The sequence below is a fragment of the Piliocolobus tephrosceles genome, chromosome 5 (assembly GCF_002776525.5).
Source record: "Piliocolobus tephrosceles isolate RC106 chromosome 5, ASM277652v3, whole genome shotgun sequence".
NCBI classification, from domain to species: Eukaryota; Metazoa; Chordata; class Mammalia; order Primates; family Cercopithecidae; genus Piliocolobus; species Piliocolobus tephrosceles.
Genome location: NC_045438.1, coordinates 150709553 through 150727646, shown reverse-complemented (window position 1 = coordinate 150727646; position 18094 = coordinate 150709553). Strand labels below are relative to the sequence as shown.

Sequence of the window (18094 nt, the reverse complement as noted above, 5' to 3'; positions counted from 1 at the left end):
ACAATGGCTCACGCCTGTAATCCCAGTGCCTTGGGAGACTGGGGCAAAAGGATCACTTGAGGCCAGGAGTTTAAGACCAGCCTGGGCAACATAGCAAGACCCTATGTCTATAAAAAACAAAATTAGAAATCCCAAAAAGACAAAAAAGAAAAATACTTTTAAAAAAGGCCTTTAATCTTTTCAAAACACCTAGAAAACATCTTTCTCACTTGAAACATAAAAAAATACTTTGAAAAGGCATAAACACAAAGAAATAAAACCATAGCAGCAACAACAAATAAGATATTCTACCATGACTCTGCATGCTTGAGAAAGAGGAATTCTAGAACGGGATCCATGGAGTGATGACCATGCATGTCTACATGCAGCACTCAGCTTGTTAATGCACACTGCTGCTTCACAGGCGACACAACTCTGCTCTGTTCTGCATAGTACAGACAAGTCAAGCATTTACCTCCTGGCTTAGAAGAGGCCGTGCTTCAAGGGCTATCCTTTTCTTATGCTCCTCTTTTACAGGCATCAGGGGCTTGAAAAACTTTGGCGGCTGAGGAGAGAATGCTTTAAAAGGGCTGACAGTTAAGGCATGAGGAGTCTCTGATGTACAACCTGGGGAAGATGAGAAGTTATGAGGTTACAGATACTGAACACTTTAAGCAAAACATAGGAAATGAGGCAATGACCCAGCCATGGGAATATCTAGGAGAACAATGAAATTCATAGGCTAATATTCAGCTAAACATGAAAACAGATGTACGCCCACCCTGTGCAACATAGGGAGACCAGTCCGTAAAAAAATAAATACACAGATAGCCAGGCATGGTGGCGTGCACCTGTTGGACTTGCTACTCAGGAGGCTGAGGCGAGAAGATCGCTTGAGCCCCAGGGGTTGAGGCTGCAGTGAGTTATAGCGGTGCCACTGCACTCCAGCCTGGGCAAGAGGAGAGAGACCCTGTCTAAAAACAAAAACAAAAAAACCCAAAAAACCATGGAACAGATGTAGGCAAGAATAGAGATAAATCTGTGAAGTCACAAAGAGTTACTAAAGTACTAGTGTGTGTGAACAAAGTAAGATACCAAATTTCTCCACTCTTTTCAAGATCCAGCTTAAGCACCACTAACCAGACCAATTTCTGCTCATGCTGATTTTCCATTTCTCTGAATTCTCACAGCCCTTATTATCTGCATGTTCATTTTGGCACCTTATCATTTAACATCTTATTTTCTGTGTATCTTATTTCCATAATTATATTTTAAGACAGAAAGTAGAGGCTCAATAAGTACTCAATGAATTAATACTGTGTAAATTTTCTTGTGAGCCTCTTTTTTGCCCCCCTCAGGCCACCCTGCTCTATATGACTAAAAGAGGACAATTCTTTCTTGCTTGTATCATTTCTTACCTCTTTGGCCTCTTTCCTCCCTTTCCAACTTGCTAGTATAATGGCGAATATACCTTATATTTTACCTACTAATATAAGGTATAAGGTAACAGAACTGATATATATGGCCAAAGAATACTGTTCCCATTAAGGCATTGGCAGACTACATAATTTAGGTAATAATTTTACCATGAATTAAACTCATTTTGGGTATCATTTTTGAAAACTGCTTTATGAATCAAAGTCATGTTCTTTTAAAAATTCCTTTCAGTACACAAACATGACAGAGCTGGATATTCTTCTGGTAGAAAATAATAGGATTTGTGTGTGTCTCACAACTGGACTTCAAAGTCAGGAAATGATATATGAAAAATGATTTGGAAGTTCCAAAGTGATATACAAAAAGCCTATTTCAGTGATATGTTGGATACAAAACAAAAATAAATAAGTGAACGTGTTATGTTCCATTCAATAAGACAGTTTTGAATCATTTAGTTAACTAGAATATCAGCTTCATATCTTAGTATATGCCATTAATGAAAGACATTTTTTCACGCTTTTTCTAAGTAATTACAAAGAAATATCACTGCAAAATAATCTCACCACTGCCTTCTTTATTCCTTCGAGGAGAATCCCTGGGTAAAGTTCCATAACATGCTACATCTTGGTAACTGGAGCTGTAGTCAGACATGTCCAACTGGTTCTCTGGCCAACCCTACAAGGTAAAAATACGAGTTAACTGTAATTGAGTCACTCTAAAATGAGAAACAAAGCCTAGGGTGGAGTTTCTTTTATTTTTTTTAATGGCAGTATATGCTCTTATTTTTATTATGAAATACGTCAAATATACAGAAAAGGGCTGAATATTGTAAAAAATACTGTCATACCCAAGGTATACCCAGAGTGAATAAATGTTAATATTTTATTATATTTGCTCAAAGGTTTAATAAAATTATTACAAATGTAGTGTAATCTCTGGTCCCATACATCTTCCTTCCTCCCCAAAGGTAGTCACTTTGAGCAATGTGGCATATATCCAGAGTGACTTGGTAATTTAATGACCAAATTGAAACTCTCAGAGGACAACTGTTCCATTAGTAATTCTGCCTAGGTAGCAGGCACAGCTGGGACTGTCCAAGGCAAATTTGGCAGTGTGGTTACTCTACCTATATTTGAGATTTAGAAGTTTCAAATAGGCATAAGGTATTGATATACAAAACAGAGAAAACTCTGGCATATCATACGAGCTTACTTAATCTTATTTCAACTTCTCAGAAGTCGATTGCCTCTGAGAACTAAATTTTAAACTTCTTAAGGACATAAATCTGTGCTTATACCTTTTGGATCTAGTCTCTAGCACAGTAACTCATATATAATATGCATTCAATAAATCTTTGTTGAATAAGATGATGTTGCAATCTGTCCTTAATTTTAAATCTCGTTTTACCCATTTGAAATAATTTTGATTATGCTATGGTGGATGTAATACCTTCTCCACTCATTTAGAGTTAAACCCATAAACACACAGATATTTATTCAATTATGTGTGGTATTGTCCTGGTATGGAACCTATCATGGTAAGTAACAATGTAATATTGAAAGTGCATAGCAATTAGCTGGGCATGGTGGCTCACGCCTGTAATCCCAACACTTTGGGAGGCCAAGGCACATCAATCACCTGAGGTCAGAAGTTCGAGACCAGCCTGGCCAACATGGCGAAACCCTGTCTCTACTAAAGACACAAAATTAGCCAGGTGTGGTGGCAAACCACTATAATCCCAGCTACTTGGGAGGCTAAGGCAGGAGAACCACTTGAACCAGGGAGGTGGAGGTTACAGTGAGCCAAAATCGTGCCACTGCACTCCAGCCTAGGCAACAAGAGCGAAACTCTGCCTCAGAAAAAAAAAAAAAAAAGGGGGGGCATAGCAATATCATATCAAGTATTTGAACCTGGAAATGGAGTTGTGGAGAGAGTTATTTGCTTACAATTAAGATGGGACGCCCAGAGATTTTTCTTTTTCTTTCTTGTTTCTTTTTTAAAATGACAGGATCAACCAGGTAAGGCCCAGAGATTTTAAACGCACCAAGATCCCACAACTTTCCAGACTGAGATTCTGCTGAAAACCCAGCCATGCCCATAGGTGCATACCTTATCATCTTCATCAAAGCCAGAAAGGTCTGGTCGGCTGGAAGAGACCTGTAAGACAAGAATGCTTTTAGCAATGTGGTTTATATATTTAATATAAGTTTTTTTTTTATATATAAAGAAAAAGAATGTCACAGTTGAAGCCTGTAGTCTTCATTCTTTCCCTCTCTTTCTTCCCTCTCCAGGAGTAGTGACTACTCTCAATTTGGGGTTTATTTTTCCCATACAAGTTTTATATAATTGTATGTGTATATACTCAGAACCAATAGTTAATATTATTTTGCATATTTTATACTTCACATAAGTGGTATCTTACTATGTAGTCTTATTCAATAGTCTAGACAAGTATTGATATGTGTACTATTTTTAGTATCATTTAGTTCTAAATACAACCTATATATTTATGAGAATCTCTAGAGTATATATCTAAGGGATGAAATCTCGGGGTTGTACATAAAGTATGAGTATATTCTGACTGATTTTCCATACAGGTTTTAGAATCAGCTTATCAAATCTTACAAAAAAATTCTGTTAAGAATGATTAGTTTGGCCGGGCGCGGTGGCTCAAGCCTGTAATCCCAGCACTTTGGGAGGCCGAGACGGGCGGATCACGAGGTCAGGAGATCGAGACCATCCTGGCTAAAACGGTGAAACCCCGTCTCTACTAAAAAAATACAAAAAAACTAGCCGGGCGAGGTGGCGGGCGCCTGTAGTCCCAGTTACTCGGGAGGCTGAGGCAGGAGAATGGCATAAACCCGGGAGGCGGAGCTTGCAGTGAGCTGAGATCCGGCCACTGCACTCCAGCCCGGGCAGCAGAGCGAGACTCCAGTCTCAAAAAAAAAAAAAAAAAAAAAAAAAAAAAAAAAAAAAAGAATGATTAGCTTAAGGACATGCCAATTTTTTGATACTGGGAATTCTCATCAATGAGCATAGTCATAGTCACTATTTTAGTATAGTCCTTCTTTTTGGTGATAGCTGTATTCAGGTTTTCTATTTATTCTTGATTCAGTTTTTACAGGACATTCCACTTTATTTAAGTTTTTATATTTATTGGCATAACATTAGGTTATGAGGTCTCGCTATGTTGTCCAGGCTGGTCTCAAATTCCTGGCCTCAAGCAATCCTCTCACCTTGGCTTCCCAAAGAAATCTAAAGTCTTGATCAGATTGAGGTTGAAAAAAACCTGTTTTTTTAGATTACTTCATAAGCAGTTTTTCTTTATTTTTTTTTGAGACAGAGTTTCGCTCTTGTTGCCCAGGCTGGAGTGCAATGACGCAATCTCGGTTCACCGCAACCTCCGCCTCCCGGGTTCAAGTGATTCTCCTGCCTCAGCCTCCCGAGTAGCTGGAATTACAGGCAGGTGCCACCATGCCTGGCTAATTTTGTATTTTTAGTAGAGATGGGGTTTCTCCATGTTGGTCAGGCTGGTCTTGAACTCCCGACCTCAGGTGATCTGCCCACCTCAGCCTCCCGAAATGCTGGGATTACAAGCGTGAGCCACCGCGCCCGGTCTTCTTTACTTTTTAAGCTAGATGTTTACCTAATTCTTTTTTACTCTATTTTTTAATATAAGAGCTATAAATTTCCTAATAGTAGCCCTCATTCTCTCATTTTTTTCTATTGTCTAGTATTCTGCTTTATACAGAATTATAGGGAATTTAGGGTGAATAATGTCTAACTAAGTACCACTTTAACTGCATCTCACAAACATTGATCTATGTACCATTTTTATTCTCATTTAGTTGTAAATACATCCTAATTTCCATCATAATTTCTTCTTTGAGAGATGAGTTCATGAAAAGCATTTTTCAATTTACAACTACATGAGTCTCTCTTATCTATTTCTAATAAACGCATTGTGGTCAGAAGAAGTAATCTGTGTGATAAAGATTACTGGGATTTGCTCTGTAGCCCACTGGAGGACAATTTTTGTAAGTGGTCATCATGTTTTAAATAATTTTCTGGCAATTCTGGAGAAGAGGAAGGCAAATAAGCCTGTGGTTTTCCTTGGAAAGACCTTACTTCTACTCAGCTGCTTCTGGGAAGCGGCTGCTTTGAAGTGGTCCATGCACTAATCTGTCTCTGTGACAGTGTCCCCGCTGCTACAATCAGTTTCTGTCAATTGGATTTTCTAGATGAACTGGTTGAGAAAAATAATCAAAATGGTCAAAGGAACAACTAGGCACTCCAAGAGTGCCTACATGCAACTGACCCTGGCGCAGCCAGCATCCAGGGACTTAGCTGCCAGGATTCATAGCTGACTCCACCATTTCTAACCAACTAAACTCAATTTATATCTTAAGGAACTTCTTTCAAGGAGATAACTTGCTGAACAGGAATTCACAAGATTAAACAAATGGCTCAGTCTTAGACAACTGTGCTCCCTGGTGTGTGTCCCTGGTACAGAGAAGCAGGCTACACTTCGGGATGCCCACACCAGGGCCATAAGCTCTATTGCCACTGTCTGAACCCCACCTTCCCCCACCCCAGAGCCTGAGATATGTCACATAGGAGCAGATCCTTGGCAGGATGCACTTACATTATGAACATTTGGTGTACTGAGGCTCCTCCGAATGTGCCGGGCTTTGGTGGAAAGTGCTTCTTTGACTGTGACGGCCTGTAAACATAATCATTTGAAAATAACGTTTTTTTTTTTTCTTCCAGAGATGGAGTCTCACTCTGTTGCCCAGGCTGGAGTGCAGTGACGCAGTCTCAGCTCACTGAAACCTCCGCCTCCCAGGTTGGAGCAATTCTCCTGCCTCAGCCTCCCGACTAGCTGGGACTACAGGCGCACACCACCACACTCGGCTAATTTTTTTCTTTTTTGTATTTTAGTAGAGACGAGGTTTCACTGTGTTGCCCAGGCTGGTCTCGAACTCCTGAGCTCAGGCAATCTGCCCGCATCGGCCTCCCAAAGTGTTAGTATTACAGGTGTGAGCCACCGCACTCGGCCATTACTTTATGTTTTATTCTAATTATAAAAGTAACATATGTTTATTTCTAGATTTAAATATAGACTACATCAGTTCTACATACACACACATTTATAAAACTGAAATATTATTTTACCCATTTATTATTATTTGCTTAGCAATTTATAAAAAACTTTTTTTTTTGAGATAGAGTCTCGCTCTATTGCTTAGGCTAGAGTGCAGTGGCACAGTCTTGGCTCACTGCAACCTCTGCCTCCCAGATTCAAGCAATTCTCCTGCCTCAACCTCCTGAGTAGGGATTACAGGTGCACACCACCATGCCTGGCTAATTTTTGTGTTTTTAGTAGAGACGGGGTTTCACCATGTTGGTCAAGCTGGTTTCAAATTCCTGACTTCGTGATCCACCTGCCTCAGCCTCCCAAAGTGCTGGGATTACAGGCATGAGCTATCGCGCCTGGCCTCAAAAACATTTTTTTAAGATAAATAAAACTGCAGGGTGTGGTGGTTCATGTCTGTAATTCCAGCACTTTGGGAGGCTGAGGCAGGTGGATCACTAAGGCAGGTGGATCACAGACAGGAGTTCGAGACCAGCTGGCCAACATGGTAAAACCCCGTCTCTACTAAAAAATACAAAAATTAGCTGGGTGTGGTGGTGGGTGCCTGTGGTCCCATCTCTCTGGAAGGCTGAGGCACTACAATTGCTTGAACCTGGGAGGCAGAGGTTGCAGTGAGCTGAGATCGCGCCACTGCACTCCAGCCTGTGCGACAGAGCAAGATTCTGTCTCAAAAATAAACAAACAAGTAAATAAAACCAGGAAGACAGCAGAATGAAAGATATTGATGTTGTGGAATTTTTATACAGGTGGACAGAGAAATGTAGAAGAGGTACCTCTAACTATATATCTAATTTGCAGAACGACAATGGAGTGTGATGCTGTTTGTATTTTGCTCATGCAGCAGTTCAGGTGGGATTTCCACTAAGGGAAGATTTTTCTGACAGATGCCAATTACATTCCTCCTATTAATCAACACCCACCCCCCATAATGTCAACTACTGCTCCTATGAAATGACATATCTTGTCTTATAGTTCCCTTACTTAGTGGATTATTTTCTCTTGAATGTCCTGTTGTCACCTCAAAAGTTAACTCAGGTCTAAGAATCAGGGAGATAGTAATAGTCTGTGGTTAAGCATATACCCTTTGGAGTCAAGCTATTTGGCTTTACATCTGACTTTGTACCACTTCCTAGCTGTGTAACCATGGGTGAGCTAGCTAACTTCTGTCAGCCTCAATTTTGTCATTTGAAAATGGGGATTTCAACAGTACTGACCTCAGGGGGTTATCTTGAAGATTAAATGAAATAATATATCTAAATTGCTCAGGCTCAGTGCTTGGCAAGTAGGGAGCATTCAATAAAAGTCACTATTTTTATTTTGGTTACTATTTTGCCAGAGTCCTTTCAATAGAGATGGCTCAAGTGCTCCTTCTCTGACAGATTTAGTGAGGTGTTTGGTAAGTAAATTCATATCTGTCCACTGGGGGTGAAGGCTGGTGATTTCATTCTCGGTCCAGATATTCAGTTACTTGCCTGCCGGAGCCGTTCAAGACTCAGAATGTTTTCCACCTGCAGCACGCCTCGAGTGTACTTCTCAATGTACGTCTCCCCATCTGACGTGCCTTCGTTTTCACTCCTTGCTGCCAGGAGAGCCAGTGTTTCCCGGTCTTCTATCTCCTCGGTTGCCTAAAAGGACAGGAAGGAAATGACAATACTTGGATGTGAACAATGTTTTCATCCAAAGCGTGGTGAGAAAATGTTTTAGAAGTCTGGAGAATGAACACATTCTCCATTATCTAGATATTGATATTTTTTAAAGTAGTATATATATATACACACTACTTTAAATTATATATATATTATATATATGTAATTTTTTTTGAGACAGAGTTTCGCTCTTGTTGCCCAGACTGAAGTGCGAAGGCGCGATCTCACCTCACCACAACCTCTGCCTCCCAAGTTCAAGTGATTCTCCTGTCTCAGCCTTCCTGAGTAGCTGGGATTACAGGCATGTGCCACCACGCCTGGCTAATTTTGTATGTTTAGTAGAGACAGAGTTTCTCCGTGTTGGTCAGGCTGGTTTTGAACTCCCAACCTCAGGTGATCCACCCGCCTCGGCCTCTCAAAGTGCTAGGATTACAGGCATGAGCTACCGCACCTGGCCTAAAGCAGCATATATTTTACCTTTGGTATATTGGATACTATTTCATAGGTTACACCACAGGAATAAAAAATATTTTTCAGGGATATTCTCCTCTTCAAACTCTGTGTGAAACTCTGGTAGAAAAAAAAAAAAAAAGCTGGATTAAGCTATGTGACAAATGTAAGTTATTTCGTACTTTACAAATTGTAAAAGCATTACTAGTTAATAACGTTTTTGATATGCACAATACTCAGCATAACAGAAAAAAACTGAAGCTAAGAATCCCCATCTCCAACCCCAAGGGACACTAACGTCCAGCTGTCAGTTGGGAATTCGACTACAGAATCTGTAGCATGTTCAGGATTTCTGTGGTTGCTTCTCTCTCCCCTCTGCTGCCTTCCTGTGATCTCTCCAGGGTTTAATCAGTCTTTCCTGAGATGGCTAGAACAACACTGGAGAGGATCAGTTTCACTGACAGCACCTCTGAGATGGCATCCGTCAAAGCAGTAGGATAGGGATTTGTTTGGAGTCTGCCTTTTGTCCTGGTTTTGTCACTCATGTGCCTGGACCTGGCACTTAATCTCTCAGTCTCAGTTTTTCTACTTTTCAAACAGTGAAATATCACAGCTCCACTGCCTGGTAGGATTATACCTCTCCAATGAGTCAAGGTGAAAATGCCCTTACTGGATGACATTGACCTCTGCTATCCTAATGCCCACTATCTTGGATAAATGAGAATCAGACTCTAACTCGGCCAGGATGGTCATGTTTTGCACATCCCCTACATTAGCACCAAAAAACACTGCTTTGTGATAGATAGGGGGAAAAAACTTTGAGCTCAGAGCCAGAATGGCAGAATCAGGCCCTGTTATTACCTGTTTGTTGTAAATATTGGCTGCAATCCGTTTTCGTAATACTAACTCCATAGCAGCAGGGTGGCTGAGTTGAACTGTGGTTTTCACAATTAGGTAAATCCTTTCATTCTGTGGTGTGACCCTATTCAAGTGAACAGAATCATGCACCGAGGAATCCCAAGAGGCTGTGGCTGAAACCTAGGAGTGAGAGAATGATGAGGAGATGGAAACAAGACACAGGTCAGCTGTAGCAGTTTTACAGGACATACAAGAGAAAGAAAATAAATTCAAATCACTGTAATCACATAGATTTCTTCCTCATCTTTTTAAACAGCAACACAAATGTTCTGTTTTTTAAAGGCCCCAGTCTTTCTCCCAAAAGCAAACTATAGCAGTTGAGTGGGAAAGCAGGCCCACAGGCTTGTGTGCTAATCTGAAGCCTTTTAAGAGAAACATGGAGGTTAATTACCTCATCATCACTGTGCTTTATGATGGGCAGGTAGAAAAACTGGCTGCCATGCTCCTTGGGCAGAATGGAGTTCACGCCGGATGCATGTGGGCCGACAAGCTGCTCATTGGCACTGAGGTCATCCGCTAACCACATCAGGGGCACAGAAAAAACAGTAGGGGAAAGTCAGTTTTTCAGCTAACACCAACAATTTAAATATATGCTTTTTACAGTTGACGTTTTTTTTTTTTGTTTTGTTTTTGAGACAGAGTCTTGCTGTGTCGCCCAGGCTGGAGTGCGGTGGTATGATCTTGGCTCACTGCAAGCTTTACCTCCCGGGTTCACACCATTCTCTTGCCTCAGCCTCCCGAGTAGCTGGGACTACAGGTGCCCACTACCATGCCCGGCTAATTTTTTTTTTTTGTATTTTTTTTAGTAGAGACAAGGTTTCACCGTGTTAGCCAGGATGGTCTCGATCTCCTGACCTCACGATCCGCCCGCCTCAGCCTCCCAAAGTGCTGGGATTATAGGCGTGAGCCACTGCGCCCACCTACAGTTGATGTTTACACATAACACATCTTTACTTTTTCTTTCATTCCTTATCCTGCAGCTGAAATAGAGACTCCAAGACTCACAACAGCTTTTTCTCTTTTTTAAAAATTATTATGTTTAATAGAGATGAGGTCTTACTATGTTGTCCAGTCTGGTCTTGAACTCCTAGGCTCAATGCATCTTCCTGCCTTGGCTTCCTGACGTGCTGGGATTACTAGTTGTGAGCCACTGTACTTGGCTTTTTTTTGAGATAAGGTCTTGTTCTATTGCTGATGCTTGAGTGCATGGCCTGATCATAGCTCACTGCAGCCTTGAACTTCTGGGCTCAAGAGATCCTCCCACCTCAGCCTCCTGAGTAGCTAGTACTGCAGGTACACACCACTATGCCTGGCTACTCTGTAAAATTTTTTGTAGGGATCGAGTCCAGCTTTGTTGCCCAGGCTGGTCTCCGACTCCTGGACTCAAGCAGTCCTCCTGCCTTGGCCTCCCAAAGCCCTGGGATTACAGGCACGAGCTCACCATGCCCCACAGCTTTTATTCTTTTTTATTTTGAGACAGAGTCTCACTCTGTCGCCCAGGCTGGAGTGCAGTGGCGCAATCTCGGCTCACTGCAACCTCCGCCTCCCAAGTTCAAGCGATTCTCCTGCCTCAGCTTCCCGAGTAGCTGGGACTACAGGTGTGCACCACCACGCCCAGCTAATTTTTGTATTTTTAGTAGAGATGGAGTTTCACCACGTTGGCCAGGATGGTCTCCATTTCTTGAACTCGTGATCCACCCGTCTCAGCCTCCCAAAGTGCTGGGATTACAGGCATGAGCCAAAGCGCCTGGCCGCTTTTATTCTTTAAAAATACAATAGGAGCCAAAAAGTTGCCTTGTGAGTCTCCTATAAGACGGAATGACTATATTCTATTGTTGTCCTAGGTACAAATATATTCATTAAACACACCTTGGAGGCTGGGCGCAGTGGCTCACGCCTGTAATCCCAGAACTTTGGGAGGCCAAGGTGGGTGGATCACAAGGTCAGGAGTGTAAGACAAGCCTGGCTAAGATGGTGAAACCCCGTCTCTATTAAAAATACAAAAATTGGCCGGGCGTGGTCGTGGGTGCCTGTAATCCCAGCTACTTGGGAGGCTGAAACAGAAAATTGCTTGAACACGGGAGGCGGAGGTTGCAGTGAGCTGAGATCCGGCCACTGCACTCCAGCCTGGGTGACAGAGTGAGACTCTGTCTCAAAAAAACCTAAACAAAACAAATCTTAGAATTTTGCTGTTTTCTGAAGTCAATTCATCCTGTAAACTGTTAGGTTTGTTATCCTACTTAATAACTTACTATAAATTAGAGATTTTAGCAGTTAAATTACCTATTTAAATCAAAGTTCTGAGCACTTGGGAGAAATATGAAGATTATCTTCTTCCAATGTCCTATCCAATATGGGGTTCACCCTTCACAAATCTCTGTAAATGGCCAACTAGTCTTTGTTTATATACCTCCCATGACAGAGAACTCACTATCTTATGAGGCATACATTCAACATCTAGGCTTTAAAAAGAAAAAATTCTTCACATGAAGAGCCAAAGCCACCCTCCCTGTGTCTTCCATCCATTATTGGGCTTCCTTCTAGAACAGAGGTTTTCAGGCTGTGTTTGGAGGAGCCCTAGGGCCCTGCCAAAGGATCTACCAGGAGCCTGCCCACCGCAAACTCAGCAGCTCTGCTGTTGTTTTCTACACATGGGGTTCCAGTTAATATTTCATCTAGAAAAGGATTGTTCTGCTAAAGCACATTGGAAACCATTGTTCTAGACTCGCCCAGGTTCCATCTAACTGCAGTATGAAGGACAACCCCGAAGGCAGGGTTATAGTGTGATCATTTCTGCCATCAAAACTGTTTGAGGAGAGTTAAGAGCACAAATCAGAAATGCAGATTAATAGGCCCTTGCCAAGCCTAAAGACTCAGAATCTCGGGGGGTGATTACTTTCCAGGGTAATTTCTATGTCCACTGTTTCAGAGCAACTGCGTTAAAGCTCTTGTATGCAGTTCTCCATACAAGCTCTTTTTTTAATTATCCACATAAATCATGCTTACATACATTTAATTAGAACAAAAATGTCACCTAATTTGGCACATGAATGATTAGAAGAGTGATTTAAGGATCAAAATAAGGTGAGTCTGAATAGATTACAAACCTTAATTAAATACAATAATCCCTGTGACTTTAAGTGTCTACTTACCATTCAAATCGAGGAAAAGAACTGGTATGTGGGTTTCCATTCCAGCAGGTGGGATCCTAAATTTAACAACAACATTTAATCATAACAAAATATGTATTTTACATCTTGTTAGCTGATAAAACACCGCAGAGCTGTGGAAGCAAAGAGAACCATGGTGGAGATGCAGTTTCCACTAACTAAATACTTTCATATTTCTTGACTTCCCTGTAGACATAAATCATGGGAATTATATGATTTACATAAAAGAACTTCCAGTTATATGAGTTACATGTAATTAATTGAAACAAAGATTATTTTAAGCCTTTCTAAAAATAATTCCCGTGAGAGGGAAAGGGAAGGGGGATGTTATGCGGGTGGTAATGGGACAGGATCAGAGCCTAGAAGAAGTAAACAAAAGCTGAGAGGAGGACAGAATGAAAGATGTGTGAAAGGAGGTAGGGTTGTGTGCAGAAGAGACCAAGCAGTGTTTTATCAAAAACTGGACCAGGGATGGGCGCGGTGGCTCGTGCCTGTAATCCCAGCACTTTGGGAGGCCAAGGCAGGAGGATAGTTTGAGGACTGGAGTTCAAGACCAGTCTGGGCAACACAGGGAGACCTTGTCTCTATAAAAAAAAAACAACAAAAAACACTAGCTGGGTGTGGTGGTACAAGCCTGTGGTCCCAGCTACTTGGGAGGTGGGAGGATGACTTGAACCTGGGAGATGGAGGTTGCAGTGTACTGAGATCGTGCCACTGTACTCCAGCCTGGGAAACAGACCCTGCTGCAAAAAAATAAAAAACAAACAAAAAACCCCAACTTGGCCAGCTGCAATAGAACCGCCTCAGAGGCCTCTTAGAGTGAAGAGTCCCTTTAGAAATGCAAATTCCTGGCTGGGCGCAGTGGCTCACGCCTGTAATCCCAGCACTTTGGGAGGACGAGATGGGCGGATCACGAGGTCAGGAGATTGAGACCATCCTGGCTAACATGGTGAAACCCCATCTCTACTAAAAATACAAAAATCAGCCGGGCACGGTGGCAGGCGCCTGTAGTCCCAGCTACTTGGGAGGCTGAGGCAGGAGAATGGCGTAAACCCGGGAGGCGGAGCTTGCAGTGAGTGGAGATCTCAGTGACAGAGTGAGACTCCGTCTCAAAAAAAACAAAGGAAATTCTTACTTAAAAAAAAGAGTCGCAGGTCCTTCCTTTCTCTTCTGAATCAAAATAACTAGGGATGACACCCAGGCCTACATCTTACAAACACTCAAGATGATCTGAAGTTTCAAAACACTTTACACCAGAGAGACTGAAGTAGGGAGAAGAACTGTCTAGAGAGGGTTTTCAGGGCCAGAACAAGATTGGGGTGAGCAGGCTGTCCATAAGAAGTGGCTGGCAGAATTACTGCAAGAGACCTACAGGATTCCAGAACAACAGCAGGAACTGCAGGGAGAAACATCAGGTTATAAATTATGTGCCTGCAGATTCAGAGTTTCTAGTTTCAGAAAACAGACCACGAAATTGATTACATTTCCGTTTATCATTAGAGATGCGGGTATTGTCACTGATGTTTCTATGCCTGTTCAAAATAGACTATCTGGGCATGTACATTCTGTGTTCAAAAGGAATCTGATTTCTCTTAAATGCCCTGGATATATAATAATAAATATGAGAATGAGAATAAGCAGCATCAGCTAGGATTTAACGAACGGGTATGAAAAGTATTTTATACACATTATAATATACAAGATAATATTATCATATATAAGGTATTTTATATACATTATCTCTAATTCTCATAGCACTACCAAAAAGATAGCTCCACTAATATATTTTCTGCCCTCTTCAAATACTTTCCAGCCAAGATAAAAGAGTTTCTGGAGATCAGGGAACAACGTCCAAGTTGCTTATGCAGAGGAATAGAGGAGTGTGGTATGTGATTCCTGGCCAGGTAATCAATGCTCTCTGGCTTCCTGTAGGAGAAAGTTGGCTTCAGTGGGGAAGGGAAAAAGGGATGGAAGCACTAGAGATGAGTGGACATTCCCTGAGCAGTTCAGCTGGTTGGCATTTTCTGTGACAATCCTGGAAAGTCTCTTGCATGGCTCTTGCCACAGGCGACCTGTACCATCTCACCTCCCTCGGTCTGCACAGAAGGGAGGGCAGCCTTACCAGTCGGCAGGTGCCCCAGGGATCCCACTGCCTGGGGCCGGCACCAGTACAGCGTTCCTTTCCTCGGTTAGCCCTACCCACTGCTCCACAAGCTGGGCTTCCCGCTCCACATCGTCCTCTGTTTTCTCTGGAGAAAAAAATGAGGGGATCAATGCCAACAAGAGAGAAAGTATGACCTCTCAATTTACAAGGAACAGATTTTGGCCTGGGCAACATAGTGAGACCCTATCTCTACCAAAAAAAAAAAAAAAAAAAACAATAGTTGGGCAGGGTGGTGGCACGCACGCCTGTAGTCCCAGATACTCGGGCAGCTGAGGTGGGAAGATCACTTGAGCCTGGGAGTTCAAGGCTACAGTGAGCTATCATCACATCACTGTACTAAAGCCTGGAAAACAGACAAGAGACCCTGTCTCAAAAAACAAGCAAACAAAAATAAACAGATTTCATTCAGTGCTATCTATAAGTGGCTTAAACATCCACTATGTCCCTAAATTGGATTTGAGTCTTTGAAGTTCAAGCAAGAGCATGTATAGGGAGCTGAGAGGGGCTGCAACACCAATTTAAGGAACCATAAGCCAGAAATAGCAGAAAGAGCACTGGAAAAGCAATTGCGAGACTTAGGTTATTTTGCTGGTTCTGTAATTTGGGGAATTTATCCAACAGATGAGTCTCCCTAACCTGTCAAACAGGGATAAAAGAAGTCATGTCTACTTCATGTACTTGCTAGAAGGATCAAATGAAATATGGATGTGACACTGCTTTACAGAACTATACATGATGTTACAAAGACAGAGGATTAAAAAACACCATAGGCCGGGCACAGTGGCTCATGGCTGTAACCCCAGTACTTTGGGTAGCCGAGGTGGGCAGATCTCCTGAGGTCAGGAGTTCGAAACCAGCCTGATTGATATGGTAAAGCCCTGTCTCCACTAAAAATACAAAAATTAGCCAGGTGTGGTGGCAGGCACCTGTAGTCCCAGCTACTCAGGAGGCTGAGACAGGAGAATCACTTGAACCCAGGAGGAGGAGGTTGCAGTGAGCCAAGATCGTGCCACTGCACTCTAGCCTGGGCGACAGAGCGAGACTCTGTCTCAATAAATAAATAAATAAATAATAAAAAACCCACCATATTCCTTACTCTGTAAAATCACCTTTGTTTTCCTTGAGGCTTATCATGAAAGGGATTTTATTTGATACACTTTGAAATCCTCTTATTCATAATTCAACTCTGGGGCTCCCTGGGTATAGTCAAAGTGAGTTTTCATTAGTAGCCTGAGCACATACACAAGGCAACACCACATGTCGAGCCAAGGTGTTTTCCTGAGGGAGACTTTCTGCTAGCTTCTACATGAAACGGATTAACATGCATGATGTGTGTGTTCTTTGCTGCAGAACCAACCATGTGAGTGGACCATGATATCTGGATGAGAGACTAAGGATTTTAAGTGCATATTTCTACTATAGAATCCAAGTGGTTACTGCTAGCATAAGCAAGCTGCACCCTTGGAGCTGGGTGGCAGCGAATGGAGCTGCAGGGGCCACCCTGAACCCGCGGAGTGCATGGCAATGGCCCAGCAGTGGATAGGTGCTGACCTGCTCATTCAGTTGCTGTATGTCCTAGGTCCTGGTGCCTAAAGTACTTTGTATTGACATACTAGTATTTATCACATTGTGTTCATCAAAATGAAATTTGAATTTGACATTTAATGTCACAGTTTTATGAGATAACTCAGAGTTTTATGAAAACGTATTACTTTCAAATTTGGAGGCTTCTTAAACCAACAATGTATAATATGATTGACTAATGTCTACAACTGTGACAAGTTCACAAAACTAAACAGGCTGGGTGCAGTGGCTAACACCTGCAATTCTAGCAGTTTTGCATGCTCAAGTGGGAGGATCACTTGAGTCCAGGAGTTTGAGACCAGCCTGGGCAACAAAGTGAGACCCCCATCTACAAAACATTTAAAAATTAGCCGGGTGGGGTAGCTTGTGCCTGTAGTCTCAGCTAGTCAGGAGGCTGAGGCAGGAGGATCTCTTGAGGTCAGGAGTTAGAGGCTGCAGTGAGATATGATCCTGCCACTGCACTCCAGCTTGGGTGACAGAGTGAGACCCTGTCTTAAAACAACAATGACAACAACAATAATAAGATACTACTGTCCAGTTAGGGGAAGAAAACAACCTACTGCCATTGCGTAAAAGTGAAAAAGCTACTCCCCAAAAGAGAGTTTGATCTCACATACCTGTTTTATTGCTGACTTTTTTTATCTGTTCATCCAAGTATTCTCGTCGTTTAATGAGTGCATCTGACCACCTCTCCCGTACGCAGTTTAAGTCTTCTTCCTAACATCAGGGAGGGAAAATACTTTCCTGTAGACTGTACAGACAACGATTTCTTTCTTTCTTTTTTACAAAGATGTTTAAATTGACTAGGAAATTTTTCATTAGGAAAAGCTATTGAACACTGCTGTGTGATTAATATGCAAGAAAGCAGAGAGGCCTCAATAACATCGCATGTTGATCAAGGATGCTGTTACCCAGAAATCAGAGCCCCTGGATCTCCAAAAGGATAATTATATTTAAAAGCAAGACAAGCTCAAACTATACCAGCTGTCAGAATTTTATTTTACAATGGGTGTATGTATATTTAAATCATAGCTATTCACTGCAGGGTTTGTGATCCCAAACAGAAGGACAGCATGAACACAGCCCAAACCAAGTAACAACAAATGGAATGGAAAATGACAGGCATTTTCACAGCTCATAGTTCAGTGGTCTGATAACACAGATTTTCTGAAATGTAAAGAGTAGGTCAGCAGAGAACTTTTCAAACTTGCCACAAACATTTAACTTCCAACCACCACCATGAGGCTAACCAAAAATCTCCCATGCAAACCCCACCATGCAGTCAGCCATGCTTTAAGAAATCCTCTAGGCAGTCATTGGACTGCACTGTGAAAAACCTGCCAGGAAGCGCACAAACAGCCGCAGGACGTTAGTCAATGGCATTGCTGAGATTCAAGGGGATACTGGTATTTCCCTTAAAGGTTCTTCTTAGTGGAATTATGAGTAGGGAAAGAAAATCCATCAATTCTATTAAAAATGCTCTTTGACTTGCCTAATTCTAGTGTAACACTTAAGACGTTATATTAAGAATAGATACCTTTACCTCTGAAACTTTACCAACAGTGTACCCACATTTTTTTTCCCCCTGAGA

At 42.0% G+C, this 18094-nt stretch overlaps 1 protein-coding gene across 7 annotated transcripts in view; it reads right to left on the bottom strand.

Annotated features, from left to right (window-relative positions):
- Positions 1 to 18094, bottom strand: part of KIF13A (kinesin family member 13A) — a 234948-nt gene that overhangs the window by 12966 nt on the left and 203888 nt on the right. For all 7 annotated transcript variants that reach the window (XM_023209795.1, XM_023209787.1, XM_023209789.1 and 4 more), the window contains 11 exons: positions 17121 to 17220; positions 14878 to 15004; positions 12738 to 12793; positions 9977 to 10101; positions 9529 to 9705; positions 8695 to 8787; positions 8044 to 8196; positions 6062 to 6139; positions 3526 to 3573; positions 1980 to 2091; positions 455 to 606 (listed from right to left, as the gene is read on the bottom strand). In XM_023209795.1, the coding sequence (XP_023065563.1) occupies positions 455 to 606; positions 1980 to 2091; positions 3526 to 3573; positions 6062 to 6139; positions 8044 to 8196; positions 8695 to 8787; positions 9529 to 9705; positions 9977 to 10101; positions 12738 to 12793; positions 14878 to 15004; positions 17121 to 17220 (1221 nt within the window). The remainder of the gene's footprint in view (positions 1 to 454; positions 607 to 1979; positions 2092 to 3525; positions 3574 to 6061; positions 6140 to 8043; positions 8197 to 8694; positions 8788 to 9528; positions 9706 to 9976; positions 10102 to 12737; positions 12794 to 14877; positions 15005 to 17120; positions 17221 to 18094) is intronic.